The sequence below is a fragment of the Pelobates fuscus genome, chromosome 5, assembly GCF_036172605.1.
Source record: "Pelobates fuscus isolate aPelFus1 chromosome 5, aPelFus1.pri, whole genome shotgun sequence".
NCBI classification, from domain to species: domain Eukaryota; kingdom Metazoa; phylum Chordata; class Amphibia; order Anura; family Pelobatidae; genus Pelobates; species Pelobates fuscus.
Genome location: NC_086321.1, coordinates 43865370 through 43884752, shown reverse-complemented (window position 1 = coordinate 43884752; position 19383 = coordinate 43865370). Strand labels below are relative to the sequence as shown.

At 40.4% G+C, this 19383-nt stretch overlaps 1 protein-coding gene across 5 annotated transcripts in view; it reads left to right on the top strand.

The window, feature by feature from the left end:
* The window catches only part of UNC13B (unc-13 homolog B), a 463085-nt gene that overhangs the window by 155904 nt on the left and 287798 nt on the right, over positions 1-19383 (top strand). For all 5 annotated transcript variants that reach the window (XM_063453773.1, XM_063453772.1, XM_063453770.1 and 2 more), the window contains exons 4-5: positions 16839-16956; positions 17535-17658. In XM_063453773.1, coding sequence (XP_063309843.1) covers positions 16839-16956; positions 17535-17658 — 242 coding nt within the window. The remainder of the gene's footprint in view (positions 1-16838; positions 16957-17534; positions 17659-19383) is intronic.

Below are 19383 nucleotides of genomic sequence, written 5' to 3'. Positions count from 1 at the left end.
AACAAAAATATTCTTTTGAGGCAGTCGGCTAGACCTTTACCCTCTTCTACATACCTTTCATCTTTGGTTTTTAATCTAACTAATCCTTGTTTTATTTTCCTTTTCTCACTTATGCATCTAAAAAAATGTTGTGTCCCCTTTTTACTGACTGTGCTATTTTCTCTTCTGTGTGTGATTTGGAAGCTCTTATAACTTGCTTAGCCTCTTTCTGCCTAATCTTATAGATCATTCGGTCTTCCTCACTCTGTTTTTTTTTTTTTTTTTTTTTATAATTACTTAATGCTAACTTTTAGTTTTTTACTATTTTGGCCATATCTGCGGTGTTTCTGTTGCCTTCAGCAGTGCAACTTTTAAATAATCCCATTTCTCTTGGACTCCATTTAAATTGCTCCAGTCTGATAATGACTCCTTTACACATATTCTAATTTTAGAAAAGTCTGTTTTTCTAAAGTCTAAAACTTATGTTTTTGTGTGGTGTGACTCAGTCACTGTTCTTATATTAAACCACACTGACTGATGATCACTGGATCCTAAACCTTTACCTACAGTAATATCTGATACCAAATCTCCATTTGTTAACACTAAATCTAGTATAGCCTCCATACGAGTTTGCTCCTCAACGACTTGTTTTAGAGACAATCCCAGTAGGGAGTTTAGAAGATGTGTGCTCCTGGCACAAGCAGCTATTTTGGTTTTCCAATTCACATCAGGAAGATTAAAGTCACCCATGATGATAACTTCCCCCTTCATTGTTATTTTAGCTATTTCCTCAACTAGTAGATTATCTAACTATTCTATTTGTTTTATTACTGTGTAATTGCCAAATTCTAACGTAACCCAAACGGACTCTGTTCGCCTCACTAACTTTTAGTTACCCCTCCCCCTTTCTTGCCTTCCCTGTCTTTTCTATATAAAGAGTACCCTGGTATTGCTATGTCCCAGTTATTTTTCTCATTATACCATGTCTCAGTAACAGCGACTAAATCTAAATTATCAGTGGCCATTATTGCCACAAGTTCATAGATCTTATTCCCTAAACTGTGAGCATTTGTAGACATGACTCTAAGCTTATATTTTTTTTAACACACTTGCTACAGGCACCTTCTGTCCTTGTTTTGGGGGGCAATTGGATTGATGTTTTATCAACCTTTTGCCCCCCCCCCCCCCCCCCGCGCCTAGTTTAAATACATCCTAACAAAACCTATGAACTGCTCAACATTTGTTCCCTTTTGAGAAGATGCAAACCATCTTTTTTGTACAGGTTTTTGACTCCTCTTGGTCCTCAAAACACAATAGAAAACAAACATTTCTACAACCCTAATGCACTATGAAACGGGAGTTTGATTAAAGGCACATCACATAAACCTTTAGACCAAACGTTATATCTTCAGCTCAATGATTGCACATGCAAAAAAAAGAGAGACAAACAAAAGTATGTTATTTATTCTTGTGGAGGAAAGAGTGTTTTGAAGACTTAACCGGACTTCATCTCTTTGGGACTCCTGCCTTACTTTGATGTTCCTGTCTTTTATCCTGTTAGTGGAACCAATATTAAAGTTTGGTATTGAATTAGAAACTCTGCGCCATGATTTTTTTCTTTTCTTTTTTTCCCGATCCTCTTCTGTGCCTAGTGCTTCAGCTGCCAGGAGCCTGTGTCAGTTTGTACTATCATGCATTCATGAGCATACAACACATGACATTGGAATCTCCTGTAAAACCACAGGATCCTCCATAGACAGAACCCTTTTCCTCTCAGTTGTCACTAGTGACGGCTGGGGGCTTGACAAAAGGTAGGATAGACAATGCCTTTTTATCAAACTTGTTTAGTGAAGAAAAATTACAAAACATATTAATTAAATTATTATTTATTAGTTTTACAAATATTTTGTCTCCGTACATATTGTCTCAGTAAATATTTTGACTGTGTTGGAATTTCAGTCAATGTGAGTATTTCATAAAGATTATGGAATACTCCTTTTGTATCGTGACAGAACTGCTTCAATAGTGTCCAGTTTAGCACTTAGAGAGAGGTGGCAGGTAAAACATACACATGCAGGATAGCTTGCCGGAGGTCAATGCAGGCTGCGAATATAGGGGGGTGGGGGAACCTATAAACAGCAGAAAACCTGAAATCTATCAGTCAGGAGTCTCGGGAAACCAAGGGAATGAAGTCAGAACTGGGAAGCCATCCAGTAAAATGTTAGGCAGGAATAACAATGCTAAAGCTCTTGTAATAGTGACAGGTGAGCAAAAAAACAGGAGTCTAATAATGAAAAGCAAAACACCTCAGATATGGTAATGATCGTGTCGAAGTAGCTACACAAAGATGTATGCCTGCCTGGCCAGACATGATATTGCAGCCTGACTGCACAGTCATAATTAAGCATGGCCTGTCTTAGTATTGTAGTGCAAGAGACCAAGCACAGTAAGCATGAATTCACACACAGTGTCTTGTGGCAATATCTTAGACAGCTCTGCAAGGAACACTTTATTTAAAGAAAGAAAACCGTCAAAGAACATTAATCGACATTAAAGGGTCACTATAGGCACCAAACTAACTTTGACGTTGTTTTGGTGTGTAGCTCATGCTCCTGCAGTTTACTGCTTAATTTTCTGCCATTTGGGAGTTAAAGTATTTTGTTTATACAGCCCTGGTCACAATTCCCTGCATGTAACTGTCATGAGGTTTACCCAAACATGCTGAGTCTAGTAGAGCAGTCATAAGCCGGACTAAAATAAACGTATTACCAGGCCTTAGAGTGGCCAGACTTCACGTAACATAGAGAGAGATGTGGTCAGATACAAGCCTAGGTCAGGATAAAAGATAACGAAAACTAGCCAAAGTCAGGTTCATGGTACAAATATCAAGTTAATAAACAAGACAGACAAGGGTTACAGAGAAACTCTGGGTCAAGAACAAAACCAAGGTCAATAGCAGTATGTATCAAGGAACGCACTAAAGCGTTTCATTATAAGTTGCATTTTCTGTTGAATTTAGGGAAATCATTTGAAGCATTTGTTGTGTTGAGCTATTTCAATTGCTTTTGTGTTCATTGCATACTGCTGAAAGTCTGTAAATTTGACAATAAACCTGATTCTCAATGCGACTGTACCTGATCTCATATAGTTTATGGGGGCAATCAGGGAGACCAGGTACTTCATGCAGGTCGCATTTCTGAGTCACTATCTGCTTTTTAAAGCTTGTCTTGTCAGTGTGCATATAAAGCACCATTGTGTCAAGTTCATGTGTCTTTTGTGAATTCTATTCACCTGGAAAATAATTTTGGTATCTACAGGTGTTATAAAAGTCTGAATGATTACTCGCCATGCCAAAGTCTGGCAAAGCTGTTCTCTTAAAATAAATAATAGAACAGTTCCTCACTGTGTGCTCCCAGTGTTAACCAGTTCCCTCCAAATAATGTTTGTACACAGCCAACTTTCATTTTGTATTTTAAACCTATGCAAAACAAAATATAGTTTGAAACTCCAATTTTCCCCAATACAGGGAGTGCAGAATTATTAGGCAAATGAGTATTTTGACCACATCATCCTCTTTATGAATGTTGTCTTACTCCAAGCTGTATAGGCTCGAAAGCCTACTACCAATTAAGCATATTAGGTGATGTGCATCTCTGTAATGAGAAGGGGTGTGGTCTAATGACATCAACACCCTATATCAGGTGTGCATAATTATTAGGCAACTTCCTTTCGTTTGGCAAAATGGGTCAAAAGAAGGACTTGACAGGCTCAGAAAAGTCAAAAATAGTGAGATATCTTGCAGAGGGATGCAGCACTCTTAAAATTGCAAAGCTTCTGAAGCTTGATCATCGAACAATGAAGCGTTTCATTCAAAATAGTCAACAGGGTCGCAAGAAGCGTGTGAAAAAACCAAGGCGCAAAATAACTGCCCATGAACTGAGAAAAGTCAAGCGTGCAGCTGCCAAGATGCCACTTGCCACCAGTTTGGCCATATTTCAGAGCTGCAACATCACTGGAGTGCCCAAAAGCACAAGGTGTGCAATACTCAGAGACATGGCCAAGGTAAGAAAGGCTGAAAGACGACCACCACTGAACAAGACACACAAGCTGAAACGTCAAGACTGGGCCAAGAAATATCTCAAGACTGATTTTTCTAAGGTTTTATGGACTGATGAAATGAGAGTGAGTCTTGATGGGCCAGATGGATGGGCCCGTGGCTGGATTGGTAAAGGGCAGAGAGCTCCAGTCCGACTCAGACGCCAGCAAGGTGGAGGTGGAGTACTGGTTTGGGCTGGTATCATCAAAGATGAGCTTGTGGGGCCTTTTCGGGTTGAGGATGGAGTCAAGCTCAACTCCCAGTCCTACTGCCAGTTTCTGGAAGACACCTTCTTCAAGCAGTGGTACAGGAAGAAGTCTGCATCCTTCAAGAAAAACATGATTTTCATGCAGGACAATGCTCCATCACACGCGTCCAAGTACTCCACAGCGTGGCTGGCAAGAAAGGGTATAAGAGAAGAAAATCTAATGACATGGCCTCCTTGTTCACCTGATCTGAACCCCATTGAGAACCTGTGGTCCATCATCAAATGTGAGATTTACAAGGAGGGAAAACAGTACACCTCTCTGAACAGTGTCTGGGAGGCTGTGGTTGCTTCTGCACGCAATGTTGATGGTGAACAGATCAAAACACTGACAGAATCTATGGATGGCAGGCTTTTGAGTGTCTTTGCAAAGAAAGGTGGCTATATTGGTCATTTGTTTTTGTTATGTTTTTGAATGTCAGAAATGTATATTTGTGAATGTTGAGATGTTATATTGGTTTCACTGGTAAAAATAAATAATTGAAATGGGTATATATTTGTTTTTTGTTAAGTTGCCTAATAATTATGCACAGTAATAGTCACCTGCACACACAGATATCCCCCTAAAATAGCTAAAACTAAAAACTACTTCCAAAAATATTCAGCTTTGATATTAATGAGTTTTTTGGGTTCATTGAGAACATGGTTGTTGTTCAATAATAAAATTAATCCTCAAAAATACAACTTGCCTAATAATTCTGCACTCCCTGTAAATGCACTGCCTACAATGATTGTTTGGGGATTATAATGACCATTTTCAAAGCCTTCAATAGTACTGATACATATCAAAACTGTACTAGTGTCAGGGCTGGACTGGGTAAAAAATTTGTCCCGGGCATTTTTGAACCACAGCGGCCCTCTGAGAAGGGGGCGGGCCAGAGAGGGGGGTGTTTTGACATCACCAATGACAAGCACACCCCCTCTCAAAGTGAGTATGTTGGTTCAATGTGCAGAGCCCTGCTGAAGAGCTCTTGCATAAAGAAAAGGCCCTGTATTTGTATGCAGCGCAAGCAAATTTATTAACATGCTTGGGCTGTGTTTGCTTGTGACATATCTCCGATGTTTCCATAAGAGGGATACCAAAGGGCAAAAGTGTAAGGAAAGCGTATTGTACATGTGTTTAGAGCCTGCTTATGGGATTGAGTGTGTGTAGAGTGATTTGAATGTGGTGTGGTGTGGTGTTTTGTGTAAATCTCTGTTTCAGTTGTGGTGTAATATGTATGGCTAGGTGCTGTAGTGTATGGATGTAAAGATGATGTAGAGTGTGTAGGGATTGTAAAGTATGTGTGTTTGCTTACAGGGGATGTAGTATGTTCATAGGGGATCCAAAGTGTGTCATTAATGTAGCGTGCGTGGGTGGTGCAGTGTGTGCCTATAGGGCTCTATTGTGTGCATAGGGAATCTAGAGTGTGTGGAGAACCCAGAGTGTGCATAGGAGATTTAGTGTGTGTGTGTGTGTATAGGGATTTAGTGTCTGTGTGTGTGTGTGTGTGTAGAGGATCCATAGTTATGTACGGTATCTAGGGTGTGTATAAGGGATGTAGTGTGTGTGTGTGTCTAGAATGTAATGTATGTAGAGGTGCACTGTGTGTGAGGGGTGCTGTTTGTGTGTGAAGGGTGCTGTGTAATGTTTGGTGTGCTCTGTGGTATTTGGGGTGCAGTGTGATGTTTTGGGTGCCATGGGATAAAAAAAAAAAAAAAACATACATGTGTAATTTTTTTCAATTATTTTTATTATATTTATGTTCCCCCTCCCTTCTTACCTGCGAAGGGGGACCTTGTTGCCAGCCCTGGTGGTCCGGTAGGAAATCCCTGGTGGTCCGGTGAGAAGTGAACTTTACCCTGCAGTTCATGCATAGTAACCGCCGCAACGCTCAGACCTCGCGTGAGGAACCCGGCGGAGTTGCAGGATAGAGCTCCCCTGGGTACTCTCTCCCTCCCCCGGCGGTCGCATCTCAGTGCCTGTGGGCCGGTGGGGTGATAGTTTGTCTCCCCATCTGCCTATAAAGGCATACAGCAGGGCCGGCGCTTGCATAGCACTAGCCCTGCATGGGCCGGCAGGGGAGGTGCACTGATCTCCCCTGTCTGCCTCGGCCCATGGCCATCGCGGCCCACAGGGCATTTTCCCAGTATGCCCAAAGGCCAGTCCGGGTCTGTAGTGCATTATATATTACATGGTTACATAGCTGAAAAGAGACTTGCGTCCATCAAGTTCAGCCTTCCTCACATATGTTGTTACTGTTGATCCAAAAGAAGGCAAAAAAACTAGTCTGAAGCGCTTCCAATTTTGCCACAAACTAGGAAAAAATTCCTTCTTGAACCCAAAATAGCAGTCAGCTGTCTCCTTGGATCAAGCCGCTACCTCACTAATTAGAAATTATATCCCTGTATGTTGTTTTTTTTTTTTTTTTTTTTTTTTTTTTTTATTATTCTTTCTTTTATTTAAGGCATATGAGATGGGGTACAGAAGGTAGAGCAGGGGAAATGTATGCATAGGTACATCATGGGGTCAATACATCGATAGCATTAGTGCAACACATTTCTAAGATAGAGATGCCTCATTTTTAAATTTTGTTGTGTAACAAGGGTGAAACCACAGTAGATTTAGATTAACTAGGGCAGCATAGCCCAGTGACGATATTATTAAGTAAACTTATAACACAGGCATAGCTATAACGTAGATTTGTCAATGTATTACGACAGCACAGTTTGTGTAAGAGTAATGTGCTAGGTATTGAAGCAGACTAGTGTGTGTAGACTATATAGCGATGGTGTATGGCTGAGGCACAAGGTCATCCAGCTGAATTAAGCTATGCTCTTATGGCCTAGCAGGTAGTAGCGATCAGATATCTGACCATGAATCTATTCAAGTAACTGCCAGCGGGCTATAGAGATGTTAGGCATATCATGTATAGATTAGAGGTAAGTGCAACAGGTAATAACGTTTGTGCCATACATAATATGTGATTTTAGCGTAGGTCAGCTCAGCTTAGAAAATTGCAGAAGGGACTAGGCAAAGTTCGTTGTGGTAAAGGCACCAAATAGCTTCCTCCGTGCCATTCTGCTGTGCGAGTTCCTCTTCATCCGACTCCCGTCATGGGGAAGGGTGTTAGGGGTACCTGAGGGTCCCGCTGGGGTAGGACAAAGTCTAGCTGTAGGTGTTCCCGTGCTGGACCCGGTTCCTTATCTATGTGGGTACCTGTGATCATGGTGCAGGTGGATGGTGTCCTTGTCTGGACTCCCCGCAGTTTTGTCGGGCACTGGCGCCGTGATGAGGGTCTGCCACTCTGCGGTTGCTTGTCGGACCTCTGCTTCCTATGTGTTTGCGGTGGACCCCGTGGGCCCCTTCGCGGTGGCATCGCCATTCTGTGCAATCGTTTGCGGGCAGTCGGGAGATGTCTCCGGCTTTCACGCCGTCTTTTTCCCTTTTCCCCTGATCGGGGGTTAACTCGGCTGTGGCCGTGACGGCTCAGGGTAGGTTGGCCGCGGGTCTCCGCTGTACACGTGTCCTCTCGGGCACGCTGGCTTTGTTCTGGCTGTTGTGCCCGGTGGGCCCTCGGCTCGGGAGGTAGGCAGGCCACTGTGTCAGTGGTTTGTAGTAATCCCGCGCCAGAAGGGTCCGGAGCAGCTCTTTGAGCGATGTGTTGCCAGAACTTGTGGCAGATGGCATCGAACCTTGCTTCGAAGTGGATTCTCCATTGCTGATCCGAGCCGCTGTGGTGTGCTTCCAGCGTGGCGGCCATCTTGGTTGCGCCACGAGGTAAGCGATCTGTGGAGCTTTAGGTTTCTGGTGCTTTGTGTGGGGTCTACCCAGTAGTGGGGACCGGGATATCCCCCCCGGTCCAAAGGGGGGGGTGAAACAGGGCCCTGGACTGGTGGTTCGTAAGGAACCCGAGGAGCGGCCGTCCCCTCGGGTTGCGTTGGTAGGCCGCCGAGGCTTGCAGTAGCGGCCACCGGGGGCTGCGCTTCAATTTGTCAGTCTGTGTGCAGGAGTCGCTTGTGCGGGGTCAGGAGGCAACTTTGCCGCTGATAAGTCGGGCAAAATACCCCTGACGTTAGTCGATAGTGGTAATCTGTGGAGGAGCCCAAGTTGCATGCGGCTGCCTCGGTCGGCTGTCAGGCCCCGCCCCCCCGTATGTTATGTTTTTGTTAGTATTTATCCAATTGCAGTTTAAACATCTGTAGTTACTCTGACAAAACCACCTCTTCAGGCAGAGAATTCCATATCCTTATTGCTCTTACTGTATAAAAACCTTTTCTTTGCCTTAGATGAAATCTCCTTTCTTCCAGCCTAAATGTGTGACCTTGTGCCCTATGTATAGCCCTGTTTATGAATAGATTTCCAGATAAAGGTTTGTACTGGCCCCAAAGTTTATCATATCCCCTCTCAGGCGCCGTTTTTCCAAACTAAACAGATTAAATTTTTCTTCATAACTAAAATGCTCCATTCCTTTTATCAATTTTGCAGCTCGTCTCTGGACTTTTTCTAGTGCCATGATATCTTTCTTTAGAACAGGCGCCCAAAATTGCACAGCATATTAAAGGTGTGGTCTTACCAGCGATTTATAAAGAGGCAAAATTATATTTTCATCCCAAGAATTTATGCCCCTATTCATACATGACAAAACCTTACTGGCTTTAGCAACTGCAGACTGACATTGCATATTGCTGCCTAATGTGTTGTCTATAACAATTACCAAATCCTTCTCGTGTGTGGTTAGCCCTAATTCACTACCATTTAGTGTGTAAGTTGCTTGTGCATTCTTAACCCCGAAGTGCATAACTTTGCATTTCTCTACGTTAAATTTCATCTGCCATTTTAGTGCCCATTTATCTGCACGTAGACGTTATTTTGACATTCTGGTGGAATTTTAGGAAGCTACATCGACCATCCATATAAATTCAATTAAAGGGTCACTATAGAAACGATAAACTTTTCATCTAATTGAATTAGTTATAGTGTTTGGAGTTCTCTTGTATTGCCCCTCTATTCGGCTTTGAATACTTTTCAAGCAGCTTAACACTGAATGAGGATCCCTCATTGAAGGTGAGGCCAAGGCAGATATTACACACTGCCTTGTAGCCATCCCCATTCGTACTTGCAATTGGTAGATGTGATGGTCGAGAGCATCATATGACTGTTTTCTGCCTAATTACAATCACCCATTGCTGCTCAGGCTAAAGGTTTGCATTGACCTGAGTAGCAATCCACCCAGTCACAGCCAGGGGAGGTGTTGCTAGGGCAGAATAAACAATAGTGACTTAACCCCTAAATGGCAGGGAATTGAGCAGTGAGACTGCAGGGTTATCATCTATACACAAAATATGCTTTATTAAACTAAAGGTGGTTTGATGCCTATAGTGTCCCTTTAACTCTGTCATTAAATTAGTCCCAATCTAACCAATTCCTCTTCAAACAAATCATGAGGTTTCTACTAGTTATTGTATTATAGCCTCTTACATTCAGACGATGGATATAAAGATTGGTATTTATTTGGCGTCTATGAAGCATAGGGGATATACTGTGTAATCTGTTAATGGCTTCCCTAAACCATGTTTATCCGCAGGATTAACCAAATTCTGCATCTTCTACTGCAGCAGTGTGGGGAAGTCTTGGTCCTGGGTTATGCATTTGGTTGGAATAAAGTCTGTATGTGCCTATTTACCAGAGTGCTGGATTAGACACATACAGATAAAGCTGTGAAATGTATTTTTTAATTTTTTTTCAGTTTTTCATATTTTTTTTTCCATTAGTACAGAGTAAAAATAATAATAAAAAAAGATATAAAACAATGCTTTCCTGATTTAAAGGCAGCCTTTTCCACAAAATATATTTTCATTTTATCATTGGTGAGCTAATAACCCCATTGACCGTTGACCATTCAGCCAGCTTTTTATGTCTAATAAATTGTTCTCATATGCCACAATCTTCTGAAAGCTGCGAGATATAGACACAGCGACTGTAACTAGGGATATTTCATGGACATTAAGCTGCCTCCGGCCACATAAACAGAGCAAGACGCTACTGAATCCAATTCTGTTATTGATTGAAACTTTGCAATGATTAGCCTTTTCTAATGCAGCCCTGATCTCTAAAACGCATCTCCGAAACAGCAGACTTTTTATATATTGTTCGGTTTATAAGATTGCCCAACTGATGTAGCCTATCCACATCTATTTGTCTCCAGGCAGTTTGTGAAATAGGGAGAATTGGAATCATTTGGCTATATTCTCTAAACACTGCGTTGTATTGAATTAAAAGCCCAAATGTGACATTTAAGCCAATATGACTAGCTAAAAAAAATGTTTTATATCGCTATAGCAACAGCTTGGCTCTTTTCCCCCCCCATAAATTCTTTAGTTATGTTAGAAATTTGCTGCTGTTTCATGTTTAGTGTATTACCTGTATTTTAAAAGGGTTAAAATGCTCAACCTGGAAACTATAGACCCATGAGCTTAAAATCTGGGCCTGGGAAATTATTTGAAGTACTGTTAAGGGATAATATTCAATAATTAATGTTGTACAATAATACCATTAGCAGGAATCTGCGTGGTTTTATGTAGTTTAGTTCATGGTTTTGTGTTTGGTTCATGCCAAACTAACTCAGTTGTGTTCAATGAAGAAGTTAGAAAAAAATATAGATCCTGGCGATCCAGTAGATGTGATCTAATGTGGATTCTGCTAAGACATTTGATACAGTTCCACACAAAAGGTTACTTGTAAAACTGAAATTAGTTGGTTTAGACGCGAACAAGTGGGGGCACGATAAAGTACCCCTAGCCTATTGTTTCCCTTCAATTTATTTAGAAGTGATCTTTAAGTAGACATTAAAAGTTATTTGTCAGTGTTTGTGGAAGACGCAAACGTAGGTAAGAAAATAGTCTGAACATAATAAAACTTCTCAATAGAGGGATTTAGATATATTGGAGGACTGGGCAGGCAAGTGGCAGATGAGATTCAATACAGATAAAAGTAAAGTCATGCATTTTGGCATAAGGAACCCACAGGCCACCTATTCAATAATGGGGTAGAGATATGGGGTAACATGAAATCAAAAGGACTTTGAACCATTCTAGATTACAAACTAGGCAACAGTATGCAAAACTGCATATCCTGAGCATCGGGTGATATGAATTCCACATCCCTGCATTTTATATTTTTCGGCCTAATTACAACTTTTTTTTTTTTTTTTTAAGCTGAAGTTTGCATTGTTTTTGTACCAAAGAGTTTTGCCACATTCTACATATTAACCTTCTATACCTTCTGTGTTCTTCCTGCTCCGTTCTATATTTTCTTCTTGCTGGTTACTAAAGATTTAATGACAGCCCTGGCACGTAAAGCACTGGCAGTAATCAAATAAAACAACAAGAAAGCCCCATTAGCGCTAGATAACATCCATCTAGATAGCGAGTGAATTACTTCATTTCTGTTTATGCTTCCGCATTATCTGTAGATTGTGCATCATGTGCGTAATGTTAGGTTACAGTTTGTTATCCTGGATGAGTTGCTGGTGTTTTTTTTTTTTTTATTAAAAATATATTCTGCTTTAGTTTGACTTTTTTTTTGTTTGTTTTTTAAAGCAGAAATAATTTAGTTCCATAATTCACCATTTCTGCCTTTCCTTCCTAACTTCTCTCCTTGTTTAAACAGTGCACACAAATTAACTGACAAAATACCTTCAAAGTCTCAGATACACTCTTTAGACAACCTCTACCCTTACCAGGAATATTCCATAAAGCAGCAATTTCCAATTGGTGTTCCAGAACAAAACTGGGGTTCTGCTGGAATTTGCCCATTGGGTAACCCAAGCACTTAGGGCCACCTAATCGGTATTGCTGAACAGTGGACCTGTCACGAGCCTCAGCTGTTTAAGAGCACAACTGGGCCCCTGTAGTATTGCATGCTGGGAGACATAGTGCTCACCGGCTGGATGGAGAAAGGGAGCGGAAGGTGAGCAGCAGCACACCAGCAGCACTCCAAGCAAGTCACCCTCCTGCAGAAAAAAGTTAACCTAACAGAAGCGTGACTGCAAATATAAACATTATTATCTGTGTTTTAGGGTGTTTATTGGAGTGTGTGTATGTGCCAGAGTGTGTTTTTGTGTGTGTCTTAGTGTATATCTATGTGCATGTTTGTATATGTGTTAGTGTGTTTCTATGTGTGTGTATTTATATCAGTGTCAATATGTATGTGCGGACATCCCAGGAATCAAACACCAAAAAATAAAACATTACGCTCTGTTCAAGGAACACTATAGGTTCAGGAACACAAACATGTTCCTGACTCTATAGTGTTAAAACCACCATTGAGATGGCTTGTCCCACCCTTTGCCCCCTTAGAATTGGTTAAAACTTACCTTATTTCCAGCGCCTTGCAGGTCCGCCGGCGCTGGGCTCTTCCGGTAGACATCAGCAGAATTTATGCTTTTTACACAATCCAATGCTTTCCCATACTGAAAGCATTTTATTGGCTGAAATCGTCAAGGAGGCAGGATGGGGGCGTGGTCAAATGCTGGCTTGTCCAATCGGCATCTCCTCTTAGAGATGCATTGAATCAATCTCTATGAGGAAAATTCAGCATGGAGACGCTAAACGGCTGTAGTGAACACTGTGCAGCACCGCCCCAGAAAGAACCAGTGGCCATCTGAGGAGTAGCCACTGAAGGTGTCTCTGAAAAGGTAGTGTTTGCATGAAAATTCATACAGGTAATGATTATACTCACAAGAACAACTACATTAAGCTGTAGTTCTTCTGGTGATTATTGTGTCCCTTTAATTAAAAGGTTTGTGCTACAGCGCTAAATGTTTTCAGGGGGTTCCACGATGTCGGTACATGGTTTCTATTAACTTTTATTAGCAAAGATTTAAAATTCACAAAAAATGGATTTCTCGAACCGAGAATCATTAGGTTTTTATTTAAAATAAATCTATTCAACAGTATAGTTTACGGTGTATCAATTTGTATATTTTTTCAATCTCAAAAAAGCGTTTTCTGCTGCACATAATCAAAAAGTAACAAAATGTGTTACTTTTTTAATTATGTGCAACAATGAATGCTTTGTGTGATTGAGAACTGTTTAAAAAGAAATACATTGTTACACCGTAAACTATACTGGAAACCTAATGATTCTCTGTTCGAGAAATTAATTTTTTGTGAATTTTAAATCTGTTAATAAAAAACTAAATTTGTATGGAATGCTTTAGTATTATCAACAGTCACTTTTTTCCGGTTATGTTTGTTCCTTAACTAGAGCTTATCCCCAGTTTCTGTTTATTCTTTGTAGTTATATGTGCACATATTTGCAGTTTTGTTGAGTTTGAGCCATGGTTTGTACTTGCGCTGCCCATTTATTGGTGCAGTCAGTCCAAGCTGTGCATGTGGCTGACATTTGCAAACAACCAAGAAGAGGGAATATGGAGAACAACTCCAATAACCTGGCTTTCTCTTAGCCCATGCTTGCTTTTAGCTCACATGTGCCATTACAGAAAGAACCTATACCATTCAAATATCATTCTGATCCCACTAGTTCTTTGCACGCAAGCTAAATTCTAGGACAACAAATCCTGATTGAAACAGACATATATTGCAATTTGGATACCTATTACCTTATAGACCGATATTCTGTGTAGTTCTCATGTCTTCGAACTTGGATCTTAGGCTATTCTATTAAAACCCTATGTAACAAAACCTGCAGATTTTCTAGATACTTCTACATCAGCAGATTACCTACATGTTACTTACACAAACATGTATTCCTAACATTATATTGCTTTGGTGGCTGTCTAGGTGAACCTCCTCCCCTCTGTGATGTAAAAAGGTATTTAAACACATTTTTTCTCCTTCACCATGCTAGACTTACCGCGGCTGCCCTCACCTCCATGATCATCAATCTTAATTTTCATAGTCAATCCAATGCTTTCCCTTAGGAAACAGCTGATCAACATTGCCTCAAAAAGATGCATTGGATCAACGCATCTCTATGGGGAGCGTTCAATGGCTCCATGCAGAGCGTGGAGACACTGAATGTAGGTGGTGCACACTGTGCATCACTGGACTAGGAACCTCGTCTAGTGGCAATCTGAGTGACTGACACTAGAGGTGTGACTAGGCAGCAATGTAAACACTGCCTTTCCTCATTCAAAAACCTGCAGGGACAGTCTATCGGGACTAGAACCACTACATTAAGCTATAGTACTGGTAACTATAGTGTCCCTTTAAAAATAATTAAATTACTAATCTATGAATGACTAGATTATTTGTTGTATAGCCATAAAACGTGTAAAATATATCCTGGGGTGTCCTCTAAATTTGGAACATGTTTTTATAAATGATATGCTGAGGATGTTTACATTGCAGCTCTAAGTCTTCCATCTGTGGCTGTCTACCAGACAGTATTATCAACAGTCACTTTTTTCCGGTTATGTTTGTTCCTTAACTAGAGGGCTTCTGGAATCTTCCGGAAACTTTTGTTCCGTTATCTGAAGCTGGATGTCCTCACGAACCTCCAGCGTCATATTTTCCCCATAGGAAAGCATTGAATAATGCTTTCTTATTGGGAGGTCTATTGTGCGTGCGGCATGCACATTAGGTCTCTCCCGGGGGCTGACGTCAGCGGCGGAGGAGCGTGGGCGAGCTTGTTGCTTACTGTGATATTGTGGATATGGCTAAACTTTTCTTTTGAATGGACTAAACTATTCAGCCTATTCTCTTATACATCGCTTTTCAACCTTTTGATCACGAATTCTCAACAAATGTTAGAATAGGAATATTCCTTAACTGAAAGCCCTTCCTTATTCTTTCCACTGCTTTATAAATCATAGTGCCAACATGCAGTATCGGGAGTAGTTACTAAACTCCAAACTGTAGCAAATCATAAAGTCCAGGCTAAAATAATCAAACTGTGACTCTATCTGATTTAGAAAATTATTCAACAAATCGATTTTTGCCCTAATTTTGCTTTTATTTAGATTGCGGTTCACTGCAATTTGTATTTTAGTGATTAATCCCTTATGATGCCTTATGGTCCACATCATCCAGCTCTTTGCATACTCCAAAATACTCTTTATGATTATGCCCTGTAAACCTGTCAACTAACTGGTTTATTTTGTGTCTTTTTGCATCATAATCCAGTCATGTGCCTTTAATTTCCCATTACGTTCTGTTTTATCTGTATGTTAAATTATTATTAGAAAACGTTTGTTTCACGAGGATATATATTACATTGCCTGACTGATAATACCTGACTTACCTAAAAAAAAAAAAAATAGCTGTAAAAGTTTAAAAGCAAGAGCTGCACATCCTGTAACATTTAAGAAGCCTGTGTGGGTCAAAGTCTGTGAAGGAAGCCGTTCTTGCATTGTTCTGTTAGTGATGTGCAGGTCCCTGGGTTGGGATGTTGGAGCAGAGATTCGGGAATGCAGAAGGTTCACAATTAAAGGAACACTATAGTCACTTAAATTACTTTAGCTAAATAAAGCAGTTTTAGTGTATAGATCATTTCCCTGCAATTTCACTGCTCAATTCACTGTCATTTAGGAGTTAAATCACTTTGTTTCTGTTTATGAAGCCCTAGCCACACCTCCCCTGGCTATGATTGACAGAGCCTGCATGAAAAAAAAAACTGGTTTCACTTTCAAACAGATGTAATTTACCTTAAATAATTGTATCTCAATCTCTAAATTGAACTGTAATTACATACAGGAGGCTCTTGCAGGGTCTAGCAAGATATTAACATAGCAGGGGATAAGAAAATCTTAATTAAACAGAACTTGCAATAAAGAAAGCCTAAATAGGGCTCTCTTTACAGGAAGTGTTTATGGAAGGCTGTGCAAGTCACATGCAGGGAGGTGTGACTAGGGTTCATAAACAAAGGGATTTAACTCCTAAATGGCAGAGGATTGAGCAGTGAGGCTGCAGGGGCATGTTCTATACACCAAAACTGCTTCATTAAGCTAAAGTTGTTCAGGTGACTATAGTGTCCCTTTAATGGACAATACATGTTATCACACAATGTGCACTGACCACAATCCTATGCGTTTCACATACCAGAGTAAATAATATGTTCAGTTTTTAACTTTTTTATATTTTGTAATCCTTCCTTCTGCCTTTAAGAACATAATACCGTGCTCATAGAGAATGGCTTTTATGGTGTGCTAAACATGCATCTGTTCTTTTTGAAGCTTTTTGCTCGTTTTATTATGTCCTTGGTGGTGAATTAAAGGTGATTTCTACCATTTGCTAAATATTGTAACTTTGTTTTTGTTTGCCTTTATTGTACGTTAACTTGTACATACCTGGCTCTTTTTATACACAAGCTTTGTGTGTGCACTCTGGGGGAAAATAAAAAAAAATAATTTGCAGTTAGTAGAACATTGAGTAAATTATGCTTTTTGTTTTCCCACATGCTCACTTTCCATTTTCAGTTTTAGAAATGTAAGTAGGATTTATAATATGATCTATGATATATGTGTAATAAGCTTAATCTTCTATTTCTTACAGTGAAATCAGTCGGCTCGACCTGGGGCTGATTGTAGAAATGTGGAACAAAGGCCTTATCTGGGACACAATGGTTGGTACCCTCTGGATTCCCCTGCAAACAATCAGACAGTCGGACGAGGTGAGCAAATATTAATTCTACATGTCTATATCTCTTTATAATTCTAGCTGGGCCTGTTCAGAGATTGCAGATTTGATCTGATTTGAGCCTGGTGGCAATAATGATTTTGATGACTGTTCTGTTGGAACTAGAGGCTGTCAACCCTGTAATGAAAACCTTGCGGTTCCTCTAAAACAGAGGTTATCTGGGTGCATATAGCGTGCATTTAAGCAGGAGCTGCCCCTTCTTCTTAACAAAAGTAAGAAAGCGGTATCTGCACTTCTGATCCACTAATATTAAATCCTGGATTTTGTAATATGATTATTACATTTCCTTTTTTAGGATAGAACAATTTGTGCATATTATATCAGGCATCTGTATGAGTACAGTATAATAGTTATATTTATTTCTTCATTTGTTTCTTTACTGTCTCTTTGTTAATCCGAGCCTTACCATTGGGCATTCTTTGGGAACATATTCTTCTAGCATTGTGTGTGCATGTTATGAAGGTGGTTATTTTTGCTTTGTTCTGTAATACTATCTATCTAACACTTTTATGGTTTGTTGGAGAGTAAAATAAAAACCCTGTTCTTTTTTAGGAAGGTCCTGGGGAATGGGCTGCACTGGAGTCTGAAGTTTTGATGAAAGATGATGAGATTTGTGGCACTCGGAATCCTACCCTTCATAAGATATTACTCGATGCCAGATTTGAATTGCCTTTTGGTGAGTTTGCATAATTTGTCTCTCAGAATTTAAAATCTGTTTATTTTTTTTGCCAACTGTAACGTGCCATCATTAATACAGAATTATTTTCCTTGTACGTAAAGAATGTAAACAGCCATTAAACATTTAAATGTAATCACCTTTACATTTTTTTAGAGAGGTAAGACAGAACACATATTCTTAAAGCGGCACGGTCACCCCTCTCCCCCCGCCTCCATGAGTATGAACATAGAATCTTTATTGAAATACTGTGTTGGAATTTCAATTAAATAAAATTCAATGAAATTCCAACCCATTCAAAAGAAATACTGAAACATAGCAGGAGCTACTTTGTGTCAGTATTTTTCCTACACCTGACACTTCTTGACACTAGACGTAGCTACCGCCGTCAAGAAGTGTCAATTCCGCAGGCTGCAAAGAAAATTGGCTCTATCTTTGGAGGATCCCGCGGTGTAAGTGGCTCCTCCAAAGACTACTGTGCTGTAGCGCAAGAGTACAGCAGGGACGTTTGCTCCTGGCAGCAAAAGCACCAGGAGCAGAAGACTGACCAGAAAACGATAGTGGCACGAGAATGTTCAGGTAAGTAAGTCTTCTTTATTTTCCCCCCAATGTTTACCTGCTTCTTCATGCCTGCGCTTTCGACGCCTCCCTAATGTGGGTCACTGATCTCACCAATCAGGAAGTCGCGTTGAAGCAAGGTGATTTAATTACTTTTGCCATGCAAAAATGAACTTCTACATGGTAAATACATCTTAAAGGGACACTGTAGGCACCCAGACCACTTCAGCTAATTGAAGTGGTCTCGGTGCTGTGTCCCTTTTGCACTTAATGCTGTAATGATAAACATTGCAGCTCTAAGTCTGCCATCTGTGGCTGTCTACAAAACAGCCACTAGAGGGCTTCCGGAATCCAAACAGACCTTAGTTCCGTTATCTGACGCTGGACGTCCTCACGGACCTCCAGCGTCATATTTTCCCCATAGGAAAGCATTGACTAATGCTTTCCTATGTGCAGGTCTATTGCGTGTGGGGCATGTGCATTAGGTCACTCCCGGCGGCTGACGTCAGCAGGGGAGGAGCCTGGGCGAGCTTGACCCATGTCCGTCAGCACTGGATTCAGGTAAGTGGCTGAAGGGGGGGGGGGGAGGGGGGCACTACAGGAGCCTATAGTGCCAGGAAAACGTGTTTGCTTTCATGGCACTAAAGGATCTCTTTAAAGGAAATCTCAAAAGCCCTAAAGCATTTCAGCTTTAGAGTGTCCCCACTTTCTTACTTTAATAAAGTGTCGTTTTTGAGAGAATCGGTTTTACAAAGTGTTTTGGTTGCACCTGGGAAGGTGTTTTTCTTGATTGTTTTGTTCCCTAGCACAAATCAGAACGCATTGTTTCCAACATAACAAATAATGTTTTTTTTGTTTTTTTTTTCTTTACCCTATACATTGTGCTAGCCAAATTTTGCCCAAAATCAAAATGTATGCGTGGAGGGATCTTTTCCATATATTTTCAAATTGTAGTTACATCAGTTTAGCACATCCAGGCTATTAGGGATTCTAGAAACAATTGTTTGATTTAAAAAAAATATATGATTTTATCTTGTCTCTCTATTTTTACATAATACGTTTAATAGGTAGGGTTATTCACTAAAGCTTGAAGTTGCAGGCATTTAAAGTAAATTCAAAGTGAATTTTGAATTTTTGACCACAGCCGAATTGGAAAAACTATTGCAA